At 44.4% G+C, this 27,803-nt stretch overlaps 1 protein-coding gene, 1 non-coding gene and 1 pseudogene across 3 annotated transcripts; 1 reads left to right on the plus strand and 2 right to left on the minus strand.

Moving 5' to 3' along the window:
• Nucleotides 1–608: 608 nt before the first annotated feature.
• LOC123723992 (uncharacterized) lies at nucleotides 609–6,768 on the minus strand. The gene is made up of 3 exons (XR_014381695.1): nucleotides 6,358–6,768; nucleotides 4,295–4,407; nucleotides 609–729 (listed from the first exon to the last, which is right to left on the minus strand). It is a non-coding gene; the product is annotated as an uncharacterized LOC123723992 (transcript).
• A 746-nt stretch (nucleotides 6,769–7,514) lies between these two features.
• On the minus strand, nucleotides 7,515–27,341 carry atp6v1ab (ATPase H+ transporting V1 subunit Ab). 2 transcript variants are annotated; one of them, XM_082965955.1, is made up of 16 exons: nucleotides 27,075–27,341; nucleotides 24,609–24,936; nucleotides 19,304–19,400; nucleotides 18,950–19,078; nucleotides 17,178–17,392; nucleotides 16,667–16,804; nucleotides 16,428–16,579; nucleotides 15,917–16,079; nucleotides 15,707–15,815; nucleotides 15,458–15,580; nucleotides 15,200–15,314; nucleotides 15,022–15,085; nucleotides 14,589–14,792; nucleotides 14,226–14,320; nucleotides 13,959–14,130; nucleotides 7,515–8,387 (listed from the first exon to the last, which is right to left on the minus strand). In XM_082965955.1, exons 3-16 carry the CDS (start codon nucleotides 19,383–19,385, stop codon nucleotides 8,295–8,297), a joined length of 1,854 nt encoding a protein of 617 aa, XP_082822081.1. In that variant the 5' UTR covers nucleotides 19,386–19,400; nucleotides 24,609–24,936; nucleotides 27,075–27,341; the 3' UTR covers nucleotides 7,515–8,294. The 2 variants fall into 2 exon arrangements, with proteins under 2 accessions (XP_082822081.1, XP_014014829.1); XM_014159354.3 differs by lacking the exon at nucleotides 24,609–24,936 and having other exon boundaries at nucleotides 27,075–27,337.
• Nucleotides 11,144–11,870, plus strand: LOC145862330 (uncharacterized; annotated as a pseudogene).
• Nucleotides 27,342–27,803: the final 462 nt, after the last annotated feature.

Raw genomic sequence — 27,803 nt, forward strand, 5'->3', positions numbered from 1 at the left:
TAAACAGCACAACGTGGAAGCTTTAATTATCACTTAGCAACGGCTATTGAGGAGAAAGTGGCACTCTATGAACGTTCAGAGAGAAGCCGCATTGGCCCAACACTCTAAATACAGTATATCACCCTCTAAAACCAGAGAACACTGACCACATTTAACACGACCAGAATAATGCAATACATACACACATTTACAGCATATCACGATCTGAATAATTCATCCCCAAGACAGAAAACTCCTATTTTCCATCTCTTCCCCATGTGTGAGCTCACCTTTGTCCCCCGAAACACGTTGCTATAGAAACAGAGCCAGTTCTCTGACAGGTAGAGGCGTCCCTGCAGTAGGATGTCTCTCTGGAGGGCACAGGTATAGTCTGGGGAAAGACACGGAACGCACCTTGACACAGGTAAGTACAGCACAGGTGTGCTGGTATATGCAGGTGAGAGAGGTGCCAATGTTTTGTTTTTGAGAGATAATAATTATAATAATAATAATAAATTATTATTATTATAAATATTATTAGGGTCAATTTCTGGATGGGGCCTCTCTCTCCCCATCTCTCTTTCTCCATTTCTCTCTCTCTCACACACAGACACGTAACTCACCCATGATGAGTCTCTCCGACTCAGGCAGTTCTCTGAACAGCTTCTTGAACTCCTCAACCCTCTGTTTGTAGGTGGGGGCCGGCAGGGCTTGGGGGGCGGCCAGACACTGGCCCTGAGGGTCGGACATCTGATTGACGGGCCACAGAGGTAACATTATAATCACAAAGCTCATTTGAATAGTAATTATTATAGTACAGAGGTCATGCTGGCTTAAACTCTGCTGCATTCAGTTTTTTTTCCATACAGTACCAGTCAAAGTGTTTGTTAGGTGTTAAGCCTGTGTTAAAAAAAAGTGATTGTCACTGTTGAACTGTGTTTGGGAAATAAAGATAGACATGGTTTTAAAAAGGTAGTGGTCATATTTCATCCAGTTCGGGGTACGTTGTGTCAAGCTACAGTACCAGTCAAAAGTTAGGACACACCTACTCATTCAAGGGTTTATCTTTATTTTTACTATTTTCTACATTGTAGAATAAAAGTGAAGACATCAAAACTATGAAATAACACATATGAAATCTTGTAGTAAGCAAAAAAAGTGTTAAATCAAAATATATTTTAGATTCTTCAATGTAGCCACCCTTTGCCTTGATGACAGCTTTGCACACTCTTGGCATTCTCTCAACCAGCTTCACCTGGAATGCTGTGGTTGAATCTGTGTTTGAAATTCACTTCTCGACTGAGGGACATTACAGATAATTGTATGTCTGGGCTAGAGACAAGGTAGTCATTCAGAAATAATTTTAAACACAGTCTATGCAACTTATTATATGACTTGTTAAGCATATTAGTACTCCTGAACTTATTTAGGCTTGCCATAAAAGGGGTGGAATACTTATTGACCCAAGACATTTCCGATTTTTGTTTTTTATTCATTTGTAAAAATAAAATAAAAAAATACCACTTTGACATTATGGGGTATTGTGCTGGCCAATGACACAAAATCTCAATTTAATCCATTTTAAATTCAGGCTGTAAAATAACAATGTGGAAAAGTCAAGGGGTTTGAATACTTTCTGAAGGCAGATTGAGTGGACAAAACATTAGAAACACCTTCCTAATATTGAGTTGCACCCCTCTTTGCTCTCAGAACAGACTCAATTTGTCAGGGCATGGACTACAAGGTGTCAAAAGTGTTCCAAAGGGATACTGGCCCATGTTGACTCCAATGCTTCCCACAGTTGTGTCAAGTTGGCTGGATGTCCTTTGGGTGGTAAACCATTCTTGATACACTTGGGAAACTGTTGAGCGTGGAAAAACCCAGCAGCGTTGCAGTTCTTGACACACTCAAACCGGTGTGCCTGGCACCTACTACAATGCCCCGATCAAAGACACTTAAATATTTTGTCTTGCCCATTCACCATCTAAATGGCACACATACACAATCCATGTCTCAAGTATTGAAAATCCTTATTTAACCTATCTCCTCCCCTTCATCTACACTGATTGAAACGGATTTTAAAACATTACATCAATAAGTGATCATAGCTTTCACCTGGTCAGTCTATGTCATGGAAAGAGTTCCAAATGTTTTGTACACTCAGTGTGTTTATACATATGTATAAACTGCTCAAAAAAATAAAGGGAACACTTAAACAACACAATGTAACTCCAAGTCAATCACAGTTCTGTGAAATCAAACTGTCCACTTAGGAAGCAACACTGATTGACAATAAATTTCACATGCTGTTGTGCAAATGGAATAGACAACAGGTGGAAATTATAGGCAATTAGCAAGACACCCCCAATAAAGGAGTGGTTCTGCAGGTGGGGAACACAGACCACTTCTCAGTTCCTATGCTTCCTGGCTGATGTTTTGGTCACTTTTGAATGCTGGCGGTGCTTTCACTCTAGTGGTAGCATGAGACGGAGTCTACAACCCACACAAGTGGCATAGGTAGTGCAGCTCATCCAGGATGGCACATCAATGCGAGCTGTGGCAAGAAGGTTTGCTGTGTCTGTCAGCGTAGTGTCCAGAGCATGGAGGCGCTACCAGGAGACAGGCCAGTACATCAGGAGACGTGGAGGAGGCCGTAGGAGGGCAACAACCCAGCAGCAGGACCGCTACCTCCGCCTTTGTGCAAGGAGGAGCAGGAGAAGCACTGCCAGAGCCCTACAAAATGACCTCCAGCAGGCCACAAATGTGCATGTGTCTGCTCAAATGGTCAGAAACAGACTCCATGAAGGTGGTATGAGGGCCCGACGTCCACAGGTGGGGGTTGTGCTTACAGCCCAACACCGTGCAGGACGTTTGGCATTTGCCAGAGAACACCAAGATTGGCAAATTCGCCACTGGCGCCCTGTGCACTTCACAGATGAAAGCAGGTTCACACTGAGCACATGTGACAGACGTGACAGAGTCTGGAGACGCCGTGGAGAACGTTCTGCTGCCTGCAACATCCTCCAGCATGACCGGTTTGGCGGTGGGTCAGTCATGGTGTGGGGTGGCATTTCTTTGGGGGGCCGCACAGCCCTCCATGTGCTCGCCAGAGGTAGCCTGACTGCCATTAGGTACCGAGATGAGATCCTCAGACCCCTTGTGAGACCATATGCTGGTGCGGTTGGCCCTGGGTTCCTCCTAATGCAAGACAATGCTAGACCTCATGTGGCTGGAGTGTGTGAGCAGTACTTGCAAGAGGAAGGCATTGATGCTATGGACTGGCCCGCCCGTTCCCCAGACCTGAATCCAATTGAGCACATCTGGGACATCATGTCTCGCTCCATCCACCAACGCCACGTTGCACCACAGACTGTCCAGGAGTTGGCGGATGCTTTAGTCCAGGTCTGGGAGGAGATCCCTCAGGAGACCATCCGCCACCTCATCAGGAGCATGCCCAGGCGTTGTAGGGAGGTCATACAGGCACGTGGAGGCCACACACACTACTGAGCCTCATTTTGACTTGTTTTAAGGACATTACATCAAAGTTGGATCAGCCTGTAGTGTGGTTTTCCACTTTAATTTTGAGTGTTACTCCAAATCCAGACCTCCATGGGTTGATAAATTGGATTTACATTGATTATTTTTGTGTGATTTTGTTGTCAGCACATTCAACTATGTAAAGAAAAAAGTATTTAATAAGATTATTGCTTTCATTCAGATCTAGGATGTGTTGTTTAAGTGTTCCCTTTATTTTTTTGAGCAGTATATATTAAAGTGACAGTTGGTCAATACGCTCTCGCTATTCAGTAAATACAGAGAAGACCAGGAACTGAACACTAATGTAGCTGAAAAACAGTATCGGCTCATGAGCTTTGTATACTGTCACTAGCACATCACGACAAAAGCAAAATGTGATGAAGTGACGTCATCATAATAGACGGCAGAATGGGAAGAATGTAATGGAACATCTTCTCCACTAGAGGGCAGGAACCGTTATTGTCCACACACTGTGGAAATGTCTTTGGCTTCACCACATAAAAACAGACAAACACCATCAGGAGAAAATCATCCTCAATCTTTAAATAAAACTATACAAAGTACAAAAGTGCTACAGTGCAGTTTGAAGTTAGTATATATTACATCATTGGTCTAAAAACCATAGCATCAATAATTCCTAACTAAAGATACATCATCATCATGCAGTGTTTATGTTTGTATGGGTGGGCGAGTAAGCAGACTTTATGACATGTTATACAATGTAGGGGTAAGTGCATGATAGTCACGGACAGGTAAACCGAAGGGCTCTGTATCTTACCTCATGTTCCTCAGAGCTCCACCTGTACTCCCCCATGGAGGCGGTCTCGTATGTGACATCACTGCCAACCCCTGACCGGGAAACCTGGTCCATCAGACCCACTGTTCTGCTGACTGGATAGAAGAGATGTGTTATAATGTTACCTGGTAGCTTTAGAAGGTCAACTCCAGCAGTCCCTATAGAATGACTACTGGACTGGAAATCTTGCTGCTGTAAAGGGGTGTGTTTATGGCTGGTCTCTACTGAAGAAGGTTACACTTTGCAGACCATGCTAAGAAGTATGAGGATGGAAATGACATCTTATGCAGGTCCATCTTCTAACCCATATAATTCAATTTGAACACAATGAATTACTTGTTATACTTTGCAATGTTAATGACAATGGATTAGTGATCTACTATTGAATTGAAGTATGTTAGCTCAAAGTTCACTGTAGCCAATGAATAGCATTCTCACATAGATGTTCCTTTGTCCAGGTGTGAAAGGGCAGTGTGAAGTGCAAGAGATTGCATCATCTGTGGATCTGTTGGGGCGGTATGCAAATTGGAGTGGGTCTAGGGTTTCTGGGATAATGGTGATGTGAGCCATGACCAGCCTTTCAAAGCACTTCATGCCTACAGACGTGAGTGCTACGGGTCGGTAGTCATTTAGGCAGGTTACCTTAGTGTTCTTGGGCACAGGGACTATGGTGGTCTGCTTGAAACATGTTGGTATTACAGACTCAGACAAAGATAGGTTGAAAATGTCAGTGAAGACACTTGCCAGTTGGTTAGCGCATGCTTGGAGTACACGTCCTGGTAATTCGTCTGGCCCTGCGGCCTTGTGAATGTTGACCTGTTTAAAGGTCTTACTCACATCGGCTGCGGAGAGTGTGATCACACGGTCATCCGGAACAGCTGATGCTCTCATGCATGTTTCAGTGTTACTTGCCTCGAAGCGAGCATTGAAGTTACTTAGCTCGTTTGGTAGACTCATGTCACTGGGCAGCTCTCGGCTGTGCTTCCCTTTGTAGTCTGTAATAGGTTACAAGCCCTGCCACATCAAACGAGCTTTGGAGCCGGTGTAGTACGATTTGATCTTGGTCCTGTATTGACGCTTTTCCTGCTTGATGGTTCGTCGGAGGGCATGGCGGGATTTCTTATACGCTTCCGGGTTAGAGTCCCGCTCCCTTTAGCTCAGTGCGAATGTTGCCCGTAAACCATGGCTTCTGGCTTCCATTCAATTTTACTAATCCATATTTTAAATTGACATAATATGGGCATTGTATAGCCCAATGGTCAACACAATGGATAAATGACCTACTAAAAAAATGACATATCAAGCTCACTTAGATCTTGCTGTGTGTGCACTGTATTTTTATGTTATGTCTGTAAACACATCTTTTTTTAATACTTTAACATTCCCTGAACAGCACCACCTCGACAATGGACAAACAGTGCTATTGCAGCTTTTTTCGTTTGCTAAGCAAGGTTCTTGCACACTCGTTCGGTTCGCCTAGCCAGCCGAACTGAAGCATGCTGACGCCTTTAGGGTAACTGCAGCCTCACTCTACCCGTGTTATCAAAGTACTGTAATGTTTGATAAGGGGCGAAAATGAAATAAACGATTTGGTAAAGGAATTCTGAATAAGTGTGCTTCAAACGTTTTGCTTTCAATGCTTCGCAGCTATCGTCTTCATCTGTGCATGAGAGTGCATCCGACTTAAGTTTCCCCAAAAGAAAATACGCGATGCAGTAGTGTTTTGTATTCCCGTACACAAATTCAGGCTGAAACTGAAGAACGGATGGTTTGAATGCGTTTTGCGGGTGTATGCTCGCTCACTTGACCGCAGTAATTTATTACACCTTAATCTCTTGAATGTTTTCGCATTCAGGTCCAACAAGTCCCATTCTGAGCAATTATACAATGGGCAAATAGGTAAAGTTTCGTTCAAATCTAAAAGGGTATTGTCAAAAAGTGATTGAATTCAAATGGATTTACTCTGCGTCTTCATCATCCACCATGTCGGATCTCTTCGGGGATACTAATAGGCAGTTAAAAGACGGCGAACATTCATAACCTACCTGGAAACGACACAAGAGATGTATCTTCTGCACCGAGTTGTATGTGAGTCTGGGATGAATTAAGGTTTGTTTATTCGCGGATACCTGTAAACATGTCGCCACCGGCTCCGTTTGACCGTTCTCAGATCTCATTAACGCAAAACTAAATCAGTCATTTCCTTCAGTAATGTGTACATCTAGGTTTACTAAAATAAATGGCAGTGGCGTCATATAGCCAATGTACTACAAATTCATATACCTGGCAACAGGTATCACCTGACCCAGCCCATAAGGGAACATTCCATGAAGGAGATGTCACCATCCTTGTGCTTTGTCCATTACCATTTGCGTACTGATGCTGTCTAATGGGTCTAAAAATAGCCATCATTCTCTGTTCTGTTCCACCCTCACAGATCTTGTTCTGGAGGTGCTTTACCGAGTCACAGTTCTATCTATTCCCATTTCAAATAATGTTCATTGGCAGGCAATATATCAAGCTTTTATATGTTTTTATTTGAGAATGATTTATTGTATCTGCCCAATCGAAGGCTGAGCCTTCAACCACCTGCATGATGAGCCCTCAAGGAATTGGCCAAAATTCACCCAATTTATTGTGGGAAGCTTGTGGAAGGCTACCCGAAATGTTTGACCCAAGTTAAACAATTTAAAGGCAAAGCTACCAAATACTAATGGATTATTTGGGAATGTGATGAAAGAAATAAATACAAATAAATTAATAAAAGCTGAAATAAATCATTCTCTCTACTGTTATCCTGACATTTCACATTCTTAAAATAAAGTGGTGATCCTAACAGGGAATTTTTACTAGGACTAAATTCCATGAATTGTGAAAAACTGAGTTTAAATGTATTTGTCTAAGGTCTATGTAAACTTCCGACTTCAACTGTATGTACAGTACAAAATTATTTCAGTCACTAAAAGTAGTCGAGGGGAATGCATGTAGCAATACTAGTTTAACCAGCAGCACCAGACACATAATTTACTGTCACTCTTACACTAACATACATGACTGCATCTGTGACCTCTGTGTTCACTACTACTATTGTTGGTACGGTACACACACAAACGATCAACTTATACACTAGTAGCAATCTCTTGATTACACGTACAGAACATGCAGAGAAGACTGACATCTATTGAATCACACAGTCACGACATTCACCATTTTGTTTTGTTGCTTTATTTCGTTTTACACATTTTATTCTTTGGGACTCAAACACCTGTCCTATTTTTTATTTAACTAGGCAAGTCAGTTAAGAACAAATTCTTATTTACAATGACGGCCTACACCGGCCAAACCCGGACGACGCTGCTGCCAATTGTGCGCCGCCCTATGCAACTCCCAATCACGGCCGGTTGTGATACAGCCTGGATGAGCAGTGGAAAGGAGAGGACAAGAGAGCCCACCTCTTACACACGTACAAGACTACACCACGTAAATCACTATCATAAAAACAACAAAAATAACAGCCCAGGCGATGTCCACATCACACACCTGCAATAAATAGTCACTCTGCTTAAGTATTTCATGTTAATCTTCTGTACAGATAGAGGGGGTGTTGAACTATAATTACATCAACTGACATCGTCAGGTGCACAGCTAGGGCCAGAGACCATGTGCAAAACAAACGGGGAGGGATGGGCAGTGCAGGGGTTAAGAGTGAGATGAAATGTCTCACACACACACAAAGACATGTAAACATACACACATGAAGGTAATGGGGCAGATCTTTGACCATGCTGGGGCAAAGACACGGAGGCAACATAATACAAGAACACAGTACATTCCCTTCTGTTTTTGCCCATACACAGACACACGTTGGGTGTAAACACAAGGAAATGGAATGTGAGGCTGCAGTGGAGGTATCTGCAGAGAGAAGGGGGGGAGTGACAGACATGCACTGCCCCTGGGATGAGGGGTCGGGGGGGGGGGGGGCTCAGTCCTCCAGGCTGCGGAAGGAGTTCTGCATGTCCTCCAGCAGCTGGGCGTAGTCAGCCTTGATCTTGGTCTCTCCCTCCTTCACTGGGTCCTATAACAGACCAGAAACAGAGTAACACAGAGGCTGGGTTCTATAACAGACCAGGAACAGAGTAACACAGAGGCTGGGTTCTATAACAGACCAGGAACAGAGTAACACAGAGGCTGGGTTCTATAACAGACCAGGAACAGAGTAACACAGAGGCTGGGTTCTATAACAGACCCGGAACAGAGTAACACAGAGGCTGGGTTCTATAACAGACCAGGAACAGAGTAATACAGAGGCTGGGTTCTATAACAGACCAGGAACAGAGTAACACAGAGGCAAGGTTCTATAACAGACCAGAAACAGGGTTCTATAACAGACCAGGAACAGAGTAACACAGAGGCTGGGTTCTATAACAGACCAGGAACAGAGTAACACAGAGGCAAGGTTCTATAACAGACCAGAAACAGGGTTCTATAACAGACCAGGAACATAGTAACACAGAGGCTGGGTTCTATAACAGACCAGGAACAGAGTAACACAGAGGCTGGGTTCTATAACAGACCAGGAACAGAGTAACACAGAGCCTGGGTTCTATAACAGACCAGGAACAGAGTAATACAGAGGCTGGGTTCTATAACAGACCAGGAACAGAGTAACACAGAGGCAGGGTTCTATAACAGACCAGAAACAGGGTTCTATAACAGACCAGGAACAGAGTAACACAGAGGCTGGGTTCTATAACAGACCAGGAACAGAGTAACACAGAGGCTGGGTTCTATAACAGACCAGGAACAGAGTAATACAGAGGCAGGGTTCTATAACAGACCCGGAACAGAGTAACACAGAGGCTGGGTTCTATAACAGACCAGGAACAGAGTAACACAGAGGCAGGGTTCTATAACAGACCAGGAACAGAGTAACACAGAGGCTGGGTTCTATAACAGACCAGGAACAGTAACACAGAGGCTAAAAAGTTTTAGAACACCTACTCATTCAATGGTTTTTCTTTATTTTTACTATTTTCTACATTGTAGAATAATAATGAAGACATCAAAACTATGAAATAACATATGGAATCATGTAGTAACCAAAAAAAGTGTTAAACAAATCAAAATATATTTTATATTTGAGATTCTTCAAATAGCCACCCTTTGCCTTGATGACAGCTTTGCACACTCTTGGCATTCTCTCAACCAGCTTCAACTGGATTGCTTTTCTAACAGTCTTGAAGGATTTTCCACATATGCTGAGCACTAGTTGGCTGCTTTTCCTTCACTCTGTGGTCCGACTAATCCCAAGCCATCTCAATTTGGTTGAGGTCGGGTTTGTTGTCGAGGCCAGGTCATCTGATGCAGCACTCCATCACTATCCTTCTTGGTAAAATAGCCCTTACACAGCCTGGAGGTGTGTTGGGTCATTGTCTTGTTGGAAAAACAAATTATAGTTCCACTAAGTGCAAACCAGATGGGATGGTGTATCGCTGCAGAATGCTGTGGTAGCCATGCTGGTTAAGTGTGCCTTGAATTCTAAATAAATCACTGACAGTGTCACCAACAAAGCACCCCCACACCATAACACCTCCTCCTCCATGCTTTACGGTGGGAAATATACATGTGGAGATCATCCGTTCACCCACACCACGTCTCACAAAGACATGGCGGTTGGAACCAAAAATGTCCAATTTGGACTCCAGACCAAAAGGACAAATTTCCACTGGTCTAATGTCCATTGCTCATGTTTCTTGACCCAAGCAAGTCTCTTCTTCTTATTGGTGTCCTTTAGTAGGGTTTCTTTACAGAAATTTGACCACAAAGGCCTGATTCACCCAGTCTTTGAACAGTTGATGTTGAGATGTGTCTATTACTTGAACTGTGAAGCATTTATTTGGGATGCAATTTCTGAGGCTGGTAACTAATGAACTTATCCTCTGCAGCAGAGGTAACTCTGGGTCTTCCTTTCCTGTGACGGTTCTCATGAGAGCCAGTTTCATCATAGTGCTTGATGGTTTTTGTGACTGCACTTGAAGAAACTTTCATAGTTCTTCAAATGTTCCGTATTGACTGGCCTTCATGTCTTAAAGTAATGATGGACTGTCATTTGTCTTTGCTTATTTGAGCTGTTCTTGCCATAATATGGAGGTGGTCTTTTACCAAATAGGGCCATTTTTATTTTATTTCATCTTTATTTAACCAGGTAGGCCAGTTAAGAACAAGCACAGTGGGATTTGAAATGGTCGGTGATCTGTTTGTTAACTTGGCTCTCGACTTTAGAAAGGCAGGGTAGGATAGATTCTTCTGTATACCCTCCCTACCTTGTCACAACACAACTGATTGGATCAAACGCATTAAGGAAATAAATTCCACAAATTAACTTTTAACAAGGCACACCTGTTAATTGAAATGCATTCCAGGTGACTACCTCATGAAGCTGGTTGAGAGAATGCCAAGAGTGTGCAAAGCTGTCATCAAGGCAAAGGGTGGCTATTTGAAGAATCTCAAATATAAAATATATTTTGATTTGTTTAACACTTTCTTGCTTACCTAACTCAGCAAAAAAAGAAACGTCCCTTTTTCAGGACCCTGTCTTTCAAAGATAATTCGTAAAAATCCAAATAACTTCACAGATCTTCATTGTAAAGGATTTAAACACTGTTTCCCATGCTTGTTCAATGAACCATAAACAATTAATGAACATGCACCTGTGGTACGGTCGTTAAGACACTAACAGCTTACAGACGATAGGCAATTAAGGTCACAGTTATGAAAACTTAGGACACTAAAGAGGCCTTTCTACTGACTCTGAAAAATACCCAAAAAAAGATGCCCAGGGTCCCTGCTCATCTGCGTGAACGTGCCTTAGGATTGCTGCATGGAGGAATGAGGACTGCAGACGTGGCCAGGGCAGTAAATTGCAATGTACGTACTGTGAGACGCATAAGACAGCGCTACAGGGAGACAGGATGGACAGCTGATTGTCCTCGCAGTGGCAGACTACGTGTAACAACACATGCACAGGATCAGTACATCCGAACATCATACCTGCGGGACAGGTACAGGATGGCAACAACAACTGCCCGAGTTACACCAGGAACGCACAATCCCTCCATCAGTGCTCAGACTGTTCGCAATAGGCTGTGAGAGGCTGGACTGAGGGCTTGTAGGCCTGTTGTAAGGCAGGTCCTCACCAGACATCACCGGCAACTACGTTGCCTATGGGCACAAACCCACCGTCGCTGGACCAGACAGGACTGGCAAAAAGTGCTCTTCACTGACGAGTCGCGGTTTTGTCTCACCAGTGGTGATGGTCGGATTCGCATTTATCATTGAAGGAATGAGCGTTACACCGAGGCCTGTACTCTGGAGCGGGATTGATTTGGAGATGGAGGGTCCGTCATGGTCTGGGGCGGTGTGTCACAGCATCATCGGACTGAGCTTGTTGTCATTGCAGGAAATCTCAACGCTATGCGTTACAGGGAAGACATCCTCCTCCCTCATGTGGTACCCTTCCTGCAGGCTCATCCTGACATGACCCTACAGCATGACAATGCCACCATCCATACTGCTCGTTCTGTGCGTGATTTCCTGCAGGACAGTGTTCTGCCATGGCCAGCGAAGAGCCCGGATCTCAATCCCATTGAGCACGTCTGGGACCTGTTGGATCGGAGGGTGAGGGATAGGGCCATTCCCCCCAGAAATGTCCGGGAACTTGCAGGTGCCTTGGTGGAAGAGTGGGGTAACATTTCACAGCAAGAACTGGCAAATCTGGTGCAATCCATGAGGAGGAGATGCATTGCAGTACTTAATGCAGCTGGTGGCCACACCAGATACTGACTGTTACTTTTGATTTTGACCCCCCCCCCCCTTTATTCAGGGACACATTATTCAATTTCTGTTAGTCACATGTCTGTGGAAATTGTTCAGTTTATGTCTCAGTTGTTGAATCTTGTTATGTTTACACATGTTAAGTTTGCTGAAAATAAACACAGTTGACAGTGAGAGGACCTTTCTTTTTTTCCCTGAGTTTATATGATTCCATATGTGTTATTTCATCGTTTTGACGTCTTCACTATTATTAGAAAATAGTAAAAATAAAGAAAACCCTTGAAAGAGTAGGTGTTCTAAACTTTTGACCGGTTGTGTATAGAGTAACAGAGGCTGGGTCCTATAACAGGCCAGACATACAGAGTAACAGAGGCTGGGTCCTATAACAGGCCAGACATACAGAGTAACAGAGGCTGGGTCCTATAACAGGCCAGACATACAGAGTAACAGAGGCTGGGTCCTATAACAGGCCAGACATACAGAGTAACAGAGGCTGGGTCCTATAACAGGCCAGACATACAGAGTAACAGAGGCTGGGTCCTATAACAGGCCAGACATACAGAGTAACAGAAGCTGGGTCCTATAACAGGCCAGACATACAGAGTAACAGAGGCTGGGTCCTATAACAGGCCAGACATACAGAGTAACAGAGGCTGGGTCCTATAACAGACTAGACATACAGAGTAACAGAGGCTGGGTCCTATAACAGGCCAGACATACAGAGTAACAGAGGCTGGGTCCTATAACAGACTAGACATACAGAGTAACAGAGGCTGGGTCCTATAACAGGCCAGACATACAGAGTAACAGAGGCTGGGTCCTATAACAGGCCAGACATACAGAGTAACAGAGGCTGGGTCCTATAACAGGCCAGACATACAGAGTAACAGAGGCTGGGTCCTATAACAGGCCAGACATACAGAGTAACAGAGGCTGGGTCCTATAACAGGCCAGACATACAGAGTAACAGAGGCTGGGTCCTATAACAGACTAGACATACAGAGTAACAGAGGCTGGGTCCTATAACAGGCCAGACATACAGAGTAACAGAGGCTGGGTCCTATAACAGGCCAGACATACAGAGTAACAGAGGCTGGGTCCTATAACAGGCCAGACATACAGAGTAACAGAGGCTGGGTCCTATAACAGGCCAGACATACAGAGTAACAGAGGCTGGGTCCTATAACAGGCCAGACATACAGAGTAACAGAGGCTGGGTCCTATAACAGGCCAGACATACAGAGTAACAGAGGCTGGGTCCTATAACAGGCCAGACATACAGAGTAACAGAGGCTGGGTCCTATAACAGGCCAGACATACAGAGTAACACAGAGGCTGGGTCCTATAACAGACTAGACATACAGAGTAACAGAGGCTGGGTCCTATAACAGACTAGACATACAGAGTAACAGAGGCTGGGTCCTATAACAGACTAGACATACAGAGTAACAGAGGCTGGGTCCTATAACAGGCCAGACATACAGAGTAACAGAGGCTGGGTCCTATAACAGGCCAGACATACAGAGTAACAGAGGCTGGGTCCTATAACAGGCCAGACATACAGAGTAACAGAGGCTGGGTCCTATAACAGACTAGACATACAAAGTAACAGAGGCTGAGAAACAAAGACAACACCACAAAGAGACCATAATACAGACAAACAGCAAAAGAAACACTCAGATGGAGACTACATAGAATGACACAGACAGATCCAGGGAAAAACAGACATGTACAAGGAGAGAAGATAAAACAAGTAGAAAGAAAGACAAAGAACACACACAAAGATGGAGAAACAGTCAGACTGCTGCTGTACCTTGAACTTCATGGAGCTGAGTCTGTAGAGGACCTCTCCCAGGTGTTCTCTGATCATGGACCAGGTGATCTTGTTGTCGCTCTGAGCCGTGGTCTCCACTGCGTGCCGCGCCATGTCATAGAAGGCTATTATGTTGGACAGGATGCCAACAGTCTTATAGAAGGGACAGAACCTGCAGGGAGTTTAGAGGGCAGAGAGTTACAGTTGTAGTCTTTCGGTATTTGCTGGAAATATTTGAGTAGGTCAGACAGTGACACTGTGTGTTACCTGTCATAGGGGGTGTAACCGTTCTGTTGCAGGAAGTCATCCTTGAGGAGCTTGGCCACCTCCAGGGTGATCTTATCAGTTTCGGCCAGCGAGGCCTGTCACCAAGACAACAAGGACAATATTAAGTTCCATCCTCCCTTCAAATTACACAGATCTCAAAACGCTGGGCAACTGGAAATTCTTAAGCATTCGCCATGTTTCTTTCATCTACTCAGAGATAAAAGACTTTACAACTAAAGAGAGCACAATGTTATCCCCATAGAAATAAGAATGAATAGAACAATGATGGCATAATGGGTGGACTGGCGGCCATTGGTTATCTCTGCCTTCTCTTTCTTCACCCTCCCCTTCGTTCCCCCTCACCTTGCCGACCAGCTGTACGATCTCAGCCAGGTCCTCCTCCTCTTGCAGAATCTCCTTAGCCTTGGTGCGCAGCGGGACGAACTCAGGGAAGTGCTTGTCGTAGTACTCGTCCAGCGCCCGCGTGTACTTACTGTAGCTGATCAGCCAGTTGACTGACGGGAAGTGCTTCCTCTGGGCCAGCTTCTTATCCAGACCCCAGAACACCTGAGAGAGAGGGGGGGGAGAGGGAAAGAGAGGGGGAGGGAAAGAGTGAGGGGGTGGAGAGAGAGAGAGAGAGCGGGAGAAACGATGAAGGAGGCAGGTAGAGGTAGAGAAAAAGAGGATGAAGATAAGGATTGATTATTGATAATCCCTAAAGCTGATCTTTATTGCTTTTCTCCATATGTATGAGTGTGGTCTATCAGAGCCAGATAGAAACAGGCTGTATTCATACCTGCACGATACCCAGGGTAGCCGATGTCACAGGATCAGAGAAGTCACCACCAGGGGGAGACACACTGAGGAAAGGGGGACAGAATAACAGTAACATGTTGTTATAGCATTAGAAGAAGCACTCCACTTCTGTCTATTCCAGCGTGGCTAGATTGTGTTGGCAGGTTAACTGTACTCACGCCCCCACGATGCTGACACTGCCCTCTCTCTCTGGGTTGCCCAGACACTTCACCCTGCCAGCACGCTCGTAGAATGACGCCAGACGGGCACCCAAGTAGGCAGGATAACCACTGTCTGTGGACATACACAAAATGTGTTTACTTTATGACCAGCTGATTTAGATCTAGTTCACCCCACTAGCCTTAGAAGTTGTCCTTTACATTGCTTAAAAAAAAGGTAACTATTTTGTATTTTGGGTGTTATCAGCAGCCACTCACCAGCGGGCATCTCAGCCAGTCGACCAGAGATCTCCCTGAGAGCCTCGGCCCATCGAGAGGTGGAGTCAGCCATCATGCTCACGTTGTAGCCCATGTCCCTGAAGTACTCAGACAGCGTGATCCCTACAGGTACACACAGCAGATAAGTAGGTGATTGGTTAGGGGGTGTGCTCCATGTTGTGGTCTCAGGCCTGCTATTGGCTGGGAGGTGTGCCGTGTTGTGTTCTGGGCCCTGTGATGGGTTCTTACCTGTGTAGATGGAGGCCTCCCTTGCAGCCACAGGCATGTTGGAGGTGTTGGCCACCAGCGCTGTTCTCTTCATGATGCTCTCAGTCTTCCCATCCACCTCCATGGTCAGCTATTGGACAGACACACTGTCAATCATCCTTACCTCCAATTGGAAACAGGCTAAGGGTAATAGTGATGATCATGATAATCCAATAACATAACACCACCAACCTCGGGGAAATCTCGCAATACTTCTGACATCTCGTTCCCGCGCTCCCCGCAGCCTACGTAGACGATGACGTCACTGTTGGAGTACTTGGACAGGGACTGGGAGATGACCGTTTTACCACAGCCAAAGGCTCCGGGGATGGCTGTGGTTCCTCCCTGGACACACCTGGACACAGAGACAGACAGGTAGACACAAGCAGAACAGACCAGGGACTGGGAGATGGAAGCAGTGGTTGAGTATATTGGCAGAAACAGATAAGAAGTAGTAATTGAGTTTTTCCTTGAAGCAGAATAGCAAAGACAGATAATAAAGGGTATTCTGATATTGTCCTTGAAGCAGAATAGCAAAGACAGATAATAAAGGGTATTCTGATATTGTCCTTGAAGCAGAAATGGAGAAAGAGGAAAAGGTGGAGAGGGAGAGTGGTGAGTGGTGAGAGTTTCCCAGAAGCAGTGATGGAGAAAGGTGACAGAAAAAAAGAGGTAAAGTTGGGGTAAGAGAGAGGGGACTCACGGGAAGAGGGCGTCCAGTACTCTCTGTCCGGTCAGCAGTGGGTGATTGGCCGGTAACTTCTCTGTAACCGGGCGAATCTGTCGCACCGGCCAGACCTGGACCATGGTGAACTTCTCCTTCATACCCTCAAACTCCAGCTCCAACACCACGTCCTGAAACACACACCAAACCCTCAGTCCAAATACATCAATTTCCACACATGTATTTCTATGGATTGAGACTAGGGAGGTGGGACTAACCGAGACATCATAGTTTCCAGGGGGAGCCACATAGGTGACGGTTCCTCTGTTCCTCGGGGGCAGCATGATCTTGTGCTTGATAAGGGAGTTCTCAAACACCATCCCGTAGATATCACCCCCTGTGATGTGACTGCCCACCTAAGAAAGAGAGGGCGGTGATGAGGGGTTAATGCTGAACAATTCAACGTTTATGTTGTTCAGTTCAGTATGTGCTCTAAGGCAGGGTTTCCCCAAACTCGGGTCAGGGGGACCCACGTGGCTGCACGTTTTGGTTTTTGTCCTAGCACTACACAGTGGATTTAAATAATCTAAGCTTGATGATGAGTTGGTTATTTGAATCAGCTGTGTAGTGCTCGGATAAAAACCAAAACGTGAACCCAGGTGGACCCCAGGACTAAGTTTGGGAAACCCTGCTCTAGGGTCACTTCAAACTGTGTATAATGTAGCACACATAGTAAACCACGCAACACTTCTATTAAAACATTGACATAGAGTAACAGGACACACCCACCCGTAAGCTCTTGACGGGGGAGAACTCCCATTTCAGGTCTCGGTTGAGGGCTCCGATATTGACTCCGCGGGGGATGTAGATGCTCTGGGTTAGGTCGTTGATGTCCTTTAGGGGGCGCTGGATACCATCAAAGATGGAGCCCATGATGCCTGGGCCCAGCTCCACAGACAGAGGCTTTCCTGTCCGCAGCACTGGGTCCCCAACAGACACGCCCGCTGTGACAACGCTCAGGAACACACCATGTGTTAATGGATCAAGCCTCAGCAGTCATTCTGATCTCGTTCTCAATGATCAGTGCTTTATTTTTTTGTTGCTGTCTTCAGTCCTTTTTAAATAGGATAGATGGGCTATATGGGCTACTGTATAGGTTGGATGTGATGGTCTGCCTATAACCAGCCTGAGTAGGCTTATAACTCCATTCATATTCAGAGATTAAAGAAATGAATTAAATTGGTAATGAGATACTTTCAGGCTACTTAATGCAATGCATGTCTGTTGAATTTGGAAAAATCCATCTGCACTCGGCCCCCCCAACCTACTCAGCCAATCAGGAGCCACTACTGCGTTGCAGCCGTGGCATACTGCATACTTTTAAATAAACGGTATGTGCTAAATAGTATGCAACGATGAGTAAATAGTATGCAGTTTAAGTATGTAGTACACTAGTATGGGTATCTGGACATGGCCCACGTGTACAGTGGCTTGCGAAAGTATTCACCACGCTTGGCATTTTTCCTGTTTTGTTGCCTTACAAGCTGGAATTAAAATGGATTTGGGGGGGGTATATCATTTGATTTACACAACATGCCTACCACTTTGAAAATGCAAAATATTTTTTATTGTGAAACAAACAAGAAATAAGACAAAAAATATGAAAACTTCAGCGTGCATAACTATTCACTCCCCTAAAGTCAATAATTTGTAGAGCCACCTTTTGCAGCAATTACAGCTGCAAGTCTCTTGGGGTATGTCTCTATAAGCTTGGCACATCTAGCCACTGGGATCTTTGCCCATTCTTCAAGGCAAAGTGGATTTAATGGTGCTCCGTGGGATGTTCAAAGTTTCAGATATTTTTATATAACCCAACCCTGATCTGTACTTCTCCCCAACTTTGTCCCTGACCTGTTTGTGGAGCTCCTTGGTCTTCATGGTGCCGCAGACTCTGGGGTCTTTCAGAACAGGTGTGAGATATATATATACACACTGAGATCATGTGACACTTAAAGTCCACCTGTGTGCAATCTAACTAATTATGTGACTTCTGAAGGTAATTGGTTGCACCAGATCTTTTTTAGTGGCTTCATAGCAAAGGGAGTGAATACATATGCACACACCACTTTTCTGTTTTTTATTTGTTAGAAACAAGTTATTTTTTTTTCATTTCACTTCACCAATTTGGACTCTTTTGTGTATGTCCATTACATGAAATCCAAATAAAAATCAATTTAAAATACAGGTTGTAATGCAACAAAATAGGAAAAATACCAAGGGGGATGAATACCTTTGCAAGGCCCTGTATGTACCAGAGAAATATTTTCAGTAATGAACACATGGGTGATCATGTACAGATACAGTAGGTGTGCACACACACCCTACCTAGCTAAAGGGAGTATATAGACAGTCAGGTACAGTAAAACATTTCATCCCAAATGACACCCTACTCCTTTTACAGAGCACTTTTACAGTAGTGCACTATGTACGGAATAGGGTGCCATTTTGGGACACAGCCACAGTCAAGTGCAGTAACAATGCAATATAACCCGTTAGGATACATGTCTCCTCGTAGACCTGGATGGTGGCCATGTCTCCCTCCAGCCTGATGATCTCTCCCACCAGCTCACTGTGGCCCACTCTCACCAGCTCATACATGGCCGCTCCCGCCATGGCAGTGGCAGTCACCACTACAGCACAACACAGGTCAGAGGTCACACAGCAGGCAAACAGCAGACACATGCAAGAAAGACGGATGTGATGTCCAGTCCAAACTTAACCCCAGGTTAGTGTAAGCAATATTGGTGGAAACAGCCTAGCCTACTACAACAGATATAGATGGGGCTCTTCATCAGCTAAAACCTTTGAAGGCTAAACAGAGGTACTAGTGACAGATAAATGTGAGTGGTAGTGACCTGGGCCGGATACCCCATGGACGTATCCAAACTCGCTCTCCTTCTCCTCATCCCGGATCTTAGGCAGTTTAGACAGGTCCATCCCGACAGGCTAGATCTGCGGGAGAGAAAGAATAATGGAGTGAGTGTGTGAATGAGAGCGATTAAGGAAGATAGAAAGAGAGAAAAAAACCAGTCTCACCCAGTTACTTTAATCTGGGAAGAAAGGGGCACAGTTGAAGAATGCTTCTGGTTATTTCGAACACTGAATGCCACAGTGCTAGCACTACTTTTAAAACGGTTACACTCTGTATATACATGTGTATTGATTTGTGTTTTTATGGTTGACTGCATCCCAGTCCAGACCATAGTGGGTTACAGTCATGGCTGGGACACTATTGACCCAGTCATTAGAAGGTCAATTGGGCTTCTCATCCAACTCCCTATACATCCATCTAGTCCCGAAAAATGACAGTGCCTTCAATTGTGTTCGCCATGCACATTTACATAGAACGAACCTAAACGGCCCTTGTCTGTCACAAATGTTAAATAAAATTATATTTGAAATTACTCTGCAGATTGTCCATGGTGTTGGTCCTTCAGCTGGTTGAAATTTGAGAAAATATCCACAGGAAAGTATTAAAAAGACTTCAAACGCAGGTCTGTGTGTGTGGCAAATAAGGTGTGTCTGCACATGACTAATGGCACGTGCACAAGACAGAAGTACATGCACGCATACTAACAGGCGTTTGCATGGCTTTGCACATGTGCCAGGTGAAAGAAATGTTTACTTCACTACCTGTGCTCTTAAGTCAGGTAAACAATACTTCCCCGTGGATCGTCTTCATTTCAGCCTAATGAATCACCAACCTTACAGACAACCAGCAGAGCAACTGCAAAAATATTTGTATTCAACTTTCTGTCTTGAAAGGAAAATGTCCAAGATGTTGCAGTGCTTTGTTTGACTGTATACCAATACATATGATGGTTACTAGGATCATATTCTGTACAATAACACCAAGTGCATAAATAAGACAAATATTAGTTAAATAAAATATGGAACAGTAAATTAAACTGTTCAATAGATCTTTCATTTTGGCGCAAGGTAGCTTGTAGCTGACAGCAAAGGTGTCAACTAGAGATGACGTGTAGGGATTTGTAGTCTTGCATGATGTCTACTTTTATGCCAACAACATTTTCAAATCTGAGTGTAAATAAAACCAAATATACTGATGTCACATGGTCCAAGAGAGATTTACAGTTATCAAAACACAGCCCTTATTTCAAGTGTTTTTAAAATCCACAATGGATAAAATGGAGAGAAAAAAAACAATTGGAACCATTTCTGTGTTTGACCGCTAGGTTTTATGGGTATTATGACACATCCACCATGAGGCTCAATTGGCTGGAAAACCTCAATGCTTCAGGAAGCTTTGTTTCCTCCTCACTACCAGCAACTAAAACCCCCACCAACTTGGTTCTTCTGAAAAATGTCTCTGGTAGCTTATGGACAAACATTAAGAATAAGCTACGTGGTGAGTTGATGCCTATTCGGCAGCTAATTAGCTAGGTGAATTGATCATGCACCTTTGTATGCGTTGTTTGTACTCTACAAAGTTTTTGGAACAGATTCCTGTTGGACCGTTAAACAAATTATACCCATCCTTAAAAATCACCTCGACTAACGAGGTGACAGGTGCAACACATCCTGAGGATGATTCCAATCAGTGCTCTTCCACACCTAAATAAAACCAGCCTGGAAATCAAAAACCTAAGCCTGTAAGAATACACACTACTAGAGTAGGACCATAACTAAACCATATGATTACACACAGAAAAATACCCTACCACACACAGGCTTAAAATTAAGCTTGCTGCAATTGAGAGACTTGCATATATAGCACACTATCAGAAACAGTCTGCACCAGAGTTTACCAAACTCCCAAAGGGTGCACGTTTTGGTTTTTGCCCTAGTACTACATAACTGATTCAAATCATCAAGCTTTAATTTTTTGAATCAGCTGTGTAGTGCTAGGGCAAAAAACTAAATCTACACCCCTTGGGGTCCCCACGCCAGACTTTGGGAAACACTGGTCTGCACATACAGATCCCAGTCGGTCTGTTACCATGGCAATATCACCCCTTACCCGATCTGCAACCATGATGATATCCCAGAGACTACAGCCCAACATGAAGTCGCACGACTTACCAGCATCAAAAGAAGAGAGAAATAGGACACACCTCCCCTCCCTCTGTACTTCATCCCTGGTCGATTCTCACCGGTTATGACGCAGTACACTAACATTAGAGGGGAGATCCCAGACAAGCGTCACTGTATTTCTGTGCTCTTCTCTACTTCCCGCTCTCTTTTACACCTTATGTGAAGGCTATGCTTCTCTTTCCCACTGTCTGTATGCTTCCCTCTTTCCCACTGTCTGTATGCTTCCCTCTTTCCCACTGTCTGTATGCTTCCCTCTTTCCCACTGTCTGTATGCTTCCCTCTTTCCCACTGTCTGTATGCTTCCCTCTTTCCCACTGTCTGTATGCTTCCCTCTTTCCCACTGTCTGTATGCTTCCCTCTTTCCCACTGTCTGTATGCGTCTCCTCTTTCCCACTGTCTGTATGCGTCCCTCTTTCCCACTGTCTGTATGCGTCCCTCTTTCCCACTGTCTGTATGCGTCCCTCTTTCCCACTGTCTGTATGCGTCCCTCTTTCCCACTGTCTGTATGCGTCCCTCTTTCCCACTGTCTGTATGCGTCCCTCTTTCCCACTGTCTGTATGCTTCTCTTTCCCACTGTCTGTATGCTTCCTCTTTCCCACTGTCTGTATGCTTCCCTCTTTCCCTACTGTCTGTATGCGTCCCTCTTTCCCACTGTCTGTATGCTTCTCTCTTTCCCACTGTCTGTATGCTTCCCTCTTTCCCACTGTCTGTATGCGTCCCTCTTTCCCACTGTCTGTATGCTTCTCTCTTTCCCACTGTCTGTATGCGTCCCTCTTTCCCACTGTCTGTATGCTTCCCTCTTTCCCACTGTCTGTATGCTTCCCTCTTTCCCACTGTCTGTATGCTTCCCTCTTTCCCACTGTCTGTATGCGTCCCTCTTTCCCACTGTCTGTATGCTTCCCTCTTTCCCACTGTCTGTATGCTTCCCTCTTTCCCACTGTCTGTATGCCTGTCCCTCTTTCCCACTGTCTGTATGCTTCCTCTCTTTCCCACTGTCTGTATGCGTTCTCCTCTTTCCCACTGTCTGTATGCGTCCCTCTTTCCCACTGTCTGTATGCGTCCCTCTTTCCCACTGTCTGTATGCGTCTCTCTTTCCCACTGTCTGTATGCTTCTCTTTCCCACTGTCTGTATGCGTCCCTCTTTCCCACTGTCTGTATGCGTCCCTCTTTCCCACTGTCTGTATGCGTCCCTCTTTCCCACTGTCTGTATGCGTCCCTCTTTCCCACTGTCTGTATGCGTCCCTCTTTCCCACTGTCTGTATGTCCCTCTTTCCCACTGTCTGTATGCTTCCCTCTTTCCCACTGTCTGTATGCTTCCTCTTTCCCACTGTCTGTATGCTTCCCTCTTTCCCACTGTCTGTATGCTTCTCTCTTTCCCACTGTCTGTATGCTTCTCTTTCCCACTGTCTGTATGCTTCTCTTTCCCACTGTCTGTATGCTTCCTCTTTCCCACTGTCTGTATGCGTCCCTCTTTCCCACTGTCTGTATGCGTCCCTCTTTCCCACTGTCTGTATGCTTCCCTCTTTCCCACTGTCTGTATGCTTCCTCTTTCCCACTGTCTGTATGCTTCTCTCTTTCCCACTGTCTGTATGCTTCCCTCTTTCCCACTGTCTGTATGCTTCCCTCTTTCCCACTGTCTGTATGCTTCTCTTTCCCACTGTCTGTATGCTTCCCTCTTTCCCACTGTCTGTATGCTTCTCTTTCCCACTGTCTGTATGCTTCTCTTTCCCACTGTCTGTATGCGTCCCTCTTTCCCACTGTCTGTATGCTTCCCTCTTTCCCACTGTCTGTATGCTTCTCTTTCCCACTGTCTGTATGCTTCCCTCTTTCCCACTGTCTGTATGCTTCCCTCTTTCCCACTGTCTGTATGCGTCCCTCTTTCCCACTGTCTGTATGCGTCCCTCTTTCCCACTGTCTGTATGCTTCTCTTTCCCACTGTCTGTATGCTTCCTCTTTCCCACTGTCTGTATGCTTCCCTCTTTCCCACTGTCTGTATGCGTCCCTCTTTCCCACTGTCTGTATGCTTCCCTCTTTCCCACTGTCTGTATGCTTCCTCTTTCCCACTGTCTGTATGCTTCCCTCTTTCCCACTGTCTGTATGCTTCCTCTTTCCCACTGTCTGTATGCTTCTCTTTCCCACTGTCTGTATGCTTCTCTTTCCCACTGTCTGTATGCTTCTCTTTCCCACTGTCTGTATGCGTCCCTCTTTCCCACTGTCTGTATGCTTCCCTCTTTCCCACTGTCTGTATGCTTCCCTCTTTCCCACTGTCTGTATGCTTCCCTCTTTCCCACTGTCTGTATGCGTCCCTCTTTCCCACTGTCTGTATGCGTCCCTCTTTCCCACTGTCTGTATGCTTCTCTCTTTCCCACTGTCTGTATGCGTCCCTCTTTCCCACTGTCTGTATGCGTCCCTCTTTCCCACTGTCTGTATGCTCCTCTTTCCCACTGTCTGTATGCGTCCCTCTTTCCCACTGTCTGTATGCTTCTCTCTTTCCCACTGTCTGTATGCGTCCCTCTTTCCCACTGTCTGTATGCTTCTCTCTTTCCCACTGTCTGTATGCGTCCCTCTTTCCCACTGTCTGTATGCGTCCCTCTTTCCCACTGTCTGTATGCTTCCCTCTTTCCCACTGTCTGTATGCTTCTCTCTTTCCCACTGTCTGTATGCGTCTCTCTTTCCCACTGTCTGTATGCTCCTCTTTCCCACTGTCTGTATGTTTCTCTCTTTCCCACTGTCTGTATGCTTCTCTCTTTCCCACTGTCTGTATGCTTCTCTCTTTCCCACTGTCTGTATGCGTCCCTCTTTCCCACTGTCTGTATGCTTCCTCTTTCCCACTGTCTGTATGCTTCTCTCTTTCCCACTGTCTGTATGCTTCCCTCTTTCCCACTGTCTGTATGCGCCCCCCCCTGTCGGCGCTCTCTTCCCACTGTCTGTATGCTGCATAATAGCCTATGCTTCCCTTTGTTGTTTTTTTTCATCCACACAATCTGTCATGACTTAATGTCATCCATAAAGGCAGAAGACTGCAGGTGCTCTAACACAGGGGGCTGATGCTTCCTGATACTCCTGCATCTATACTATGGAGATTGAACAACCCCCATCACTCACTCTCTGTATAGACACACACCGTTCCTGCTTCAGTGCCCTTTTGTCCTTACCACCCTTTCGTCCTTACAACAGATAGGGTATTTTCCTCCATGCTAAACGGGTCATCTGTGTAGAAATAGCCCCCCCAACAGGTCTAGTCTGTATCTGCAGGATACAGACAACAATAGCTCAGGATGACCTCCAGTCCTCGCCAGTGGACAGGAGACTTAATAAGCATTTATATGCATTCTTCAGATGTAAGGCCATCTTCTCTTCATCTCTTGATCTTAAATTGAATGTTCAATTCCCTTTGGATTACAACAGGTTCCAACTTGTCTTGTAAAACAGGCTAAAAAACACAGATACAGAAAAGACTGATAATTCACCATTCAGTCACTTCCATTGTGATTTTGGCATAGAGACTAGGAATATATGCATGAGGCATCACATGACTGGCACATGACTGGCTAAGTTATATGGGGCCATTTGAGGAAGTGGAAAATCCTAGTGTGGGGAAAGATTGGGAAGTCCACTCAGTGTGCGTGTGTCTTGGTTGTTCGTATGTTATGCAAGACACACAGATTCACACACTCATAGTCCGGACTATAAAAAGCTAGATGAGTGAACTTGAATCCCTTGACACAAGTGTACTTGTCTGGTCTTATAGCAGCCACCTACAAAGCTCAAAAATCTCTTGTACGATGCAGGCAGAAGTTTCCCTTTAAAACAGATCTAGGATCAGCTTCATCTCCCTAAAGTCCCAACCTTTAAGGGGAAAAAAGATTAATACCAGGGGTAGGGGAAGTAGTCAGTGTAAAACCTAGACATGCTTCCAGGTTCTATGGACTCAGCCACATGAAATCATTTTAAAATCGAGGATACACTCCCATTACTGAGTACTGCAATGTTAACGTAAACAATCCGTAGTAAGGAATGTCTGTTCTGTAAGAGTAAATGATAATCAAACACAATGGACCTTTAGCCTAATAAAATTGTTTCCTTAAGCATAATCAGTCTCGTAATGCAACTAGAGCGAGTGGTGGTTCCAAATTGTTGCACAATCCTACAAACCCAACAGCTCATACTGAACTTCCTGTTTGAGTTTTAAAAGGATACAAAATAGTGCTAATCCACTCAGTCAGTGCATCCCTTGTTGTCACAATGGATTCGCATATTTACCAACAACTCCCCACAGGCTGAGATCTTATGCCCCAAAGGGCAAGTCTTGGATCAAGTTCTCAGTCCTAATATTGACCCGAAGAGCTGCAACTAAAACTGGTCCTGAATCAACACTTGGGGACAACCATCCTCTTAACTAGCTGTTCTTTTTAACTATTCTGTTATTTCTTTGTTGTCAAGATAGAATACACAAAGGGTGGATCTCATTCTCAATAGTCCTGAGGCTTCCTTTCCCTTCCTTGTTGCATCTCCTTCCTTTGATACTGCACTAATCTATAGCACTAGACAGGTGAAAGAAAAACCCTCGGTGGGATTCCACAATATTGCTTTAACCTATCCTCACTTCTCAGAAAAGTGCATTAGATGAAGGGGAGATGATGGGAACCCACATTAGAATATTGAGATTCACCCAAAGAGGTCATATCCTATGAGCAGACACTTCTGATGAGAAATTCAACATCCAAGTAAGGATATGGTGTGGCCATGATGCTATTTGTATTGAATTATTCTTCCTCCTCTGCACCATCTCCAGCTCATCCTCCTCTTCCTCAGTCAAACAGAATCATTATCACATGCCAATCTGTCACGAGGAACAAACCAACGGAATAAAGACAGCATGGGAATAATAAATGATTGATTTACAATATCACATCTCACATGCAGAGAGTATCTGGATTTGATAACATTTGTAATATGCCTAATATCTTATCTGCATTGTGCCAAAGATGAAACACCAACGCACTGTAGGTATCGCCGTTCTTTTAGTTCTATGACTCGTCTATCCCTGTCCATGTCACAGAAAATAACAACGCGTTACATTGTAGCTAGTAAAAAAATTATCCATAGATCAAATGAAAGACAAATACATTACCTGCTGAGTCACGACTTTCACATATTTTTGCGGAATAACACCCGACATTTGAGAAGCTACCCTGCCAGCGATGCAATTTATTAGATTAATCAACCCAATAATGCAAACATGTTTAATCAATATAATAATTGAGGGCAGCTGATCCATGTTATTTGTCATTTTGTTCATTCAAATAGGCCTACATTTGAATGAAACACCACGACCAGAAAAACATGTAAATGTATTTTCCAATTATTCAATTCATATGATAAACAATATCAAACTCAGTGAAATAACATGGTTAATTATGCAGTTTCATCGATAGCCATCGTTGGCTACATTGTAGGCGATTTAAAGCGTAGGTCATCTGTCAAAATAACTTGCTCTGCCATTTTGATGCATTTCAAAAATGACATTGCATTTAATCTGATATGATGACAATACAATGGGATAGCTACCTTGAGAAACGAAACGGTCCACCGTCTTGATCCTCTGCCTAGAGAAGATATGAGTGTCGATCATGCGATAGCAAATGATCAGCTGACTTCATTCACAGCGCTTTGCAAAGCGCAGAAACTCTGTGGCGAGACTCACAACCACTGCAAATGATTCATTCCACTGTGGCTCAATCCCACTGCGTTGTCAAAGACTATAGAGGGAAAGACAATACTTTCTCTCGATATTCGTCTATAGCTTTACATTTAAATAAACACCAACAATAGAACAGAACAGCTGATGAGCAGCATCATAGCATTTTATTCAGCAATTAGAAATGAGGCTCGGATCAAGAAAAGATGGAAGGCTCCACAATAGACGGAGGGCAGAAAAACAAACAGTAGAATTATGTGGTCTTTTTTGAGAACATATCTTTGCATTTGAGCCAAAATGGCGGTAGACCCATAATTTAGTTGTTGCGTGGAAAAAATATGGATTGCACTGTGGGACACTGGAGATTTTCATGACGATAGTTTACAACAATACTATGAATTTAAATGAAATATCAAGTTGCGCCACAAATGATCAGAAATGGAATAATTTAAAACATATGAAAAAATGACATTTAAAAATCTAACAAAAATGTCAAAGGTCAGTCCATACCTCAACAACAAACATCCCGAAATGTTTCAAAATTTCAAACACAAAACTTGGTTTATAATAAAAACAGTAATATTTGTGACATTTCATCA

The sequence above is a fragment of the Salmo salar genome, chromosome 19, assembly GCF_965601325.2.
Source record: "Salmo salar chromosome 19, fSalSal1, whole genome shotgun sequence".
Taxonomy (NCBI): Eukaryota; Metazoa; Chordata; class Actinopteri; order Salmoniformes; family Salmonidae; genus Salmo; species Salmo salar.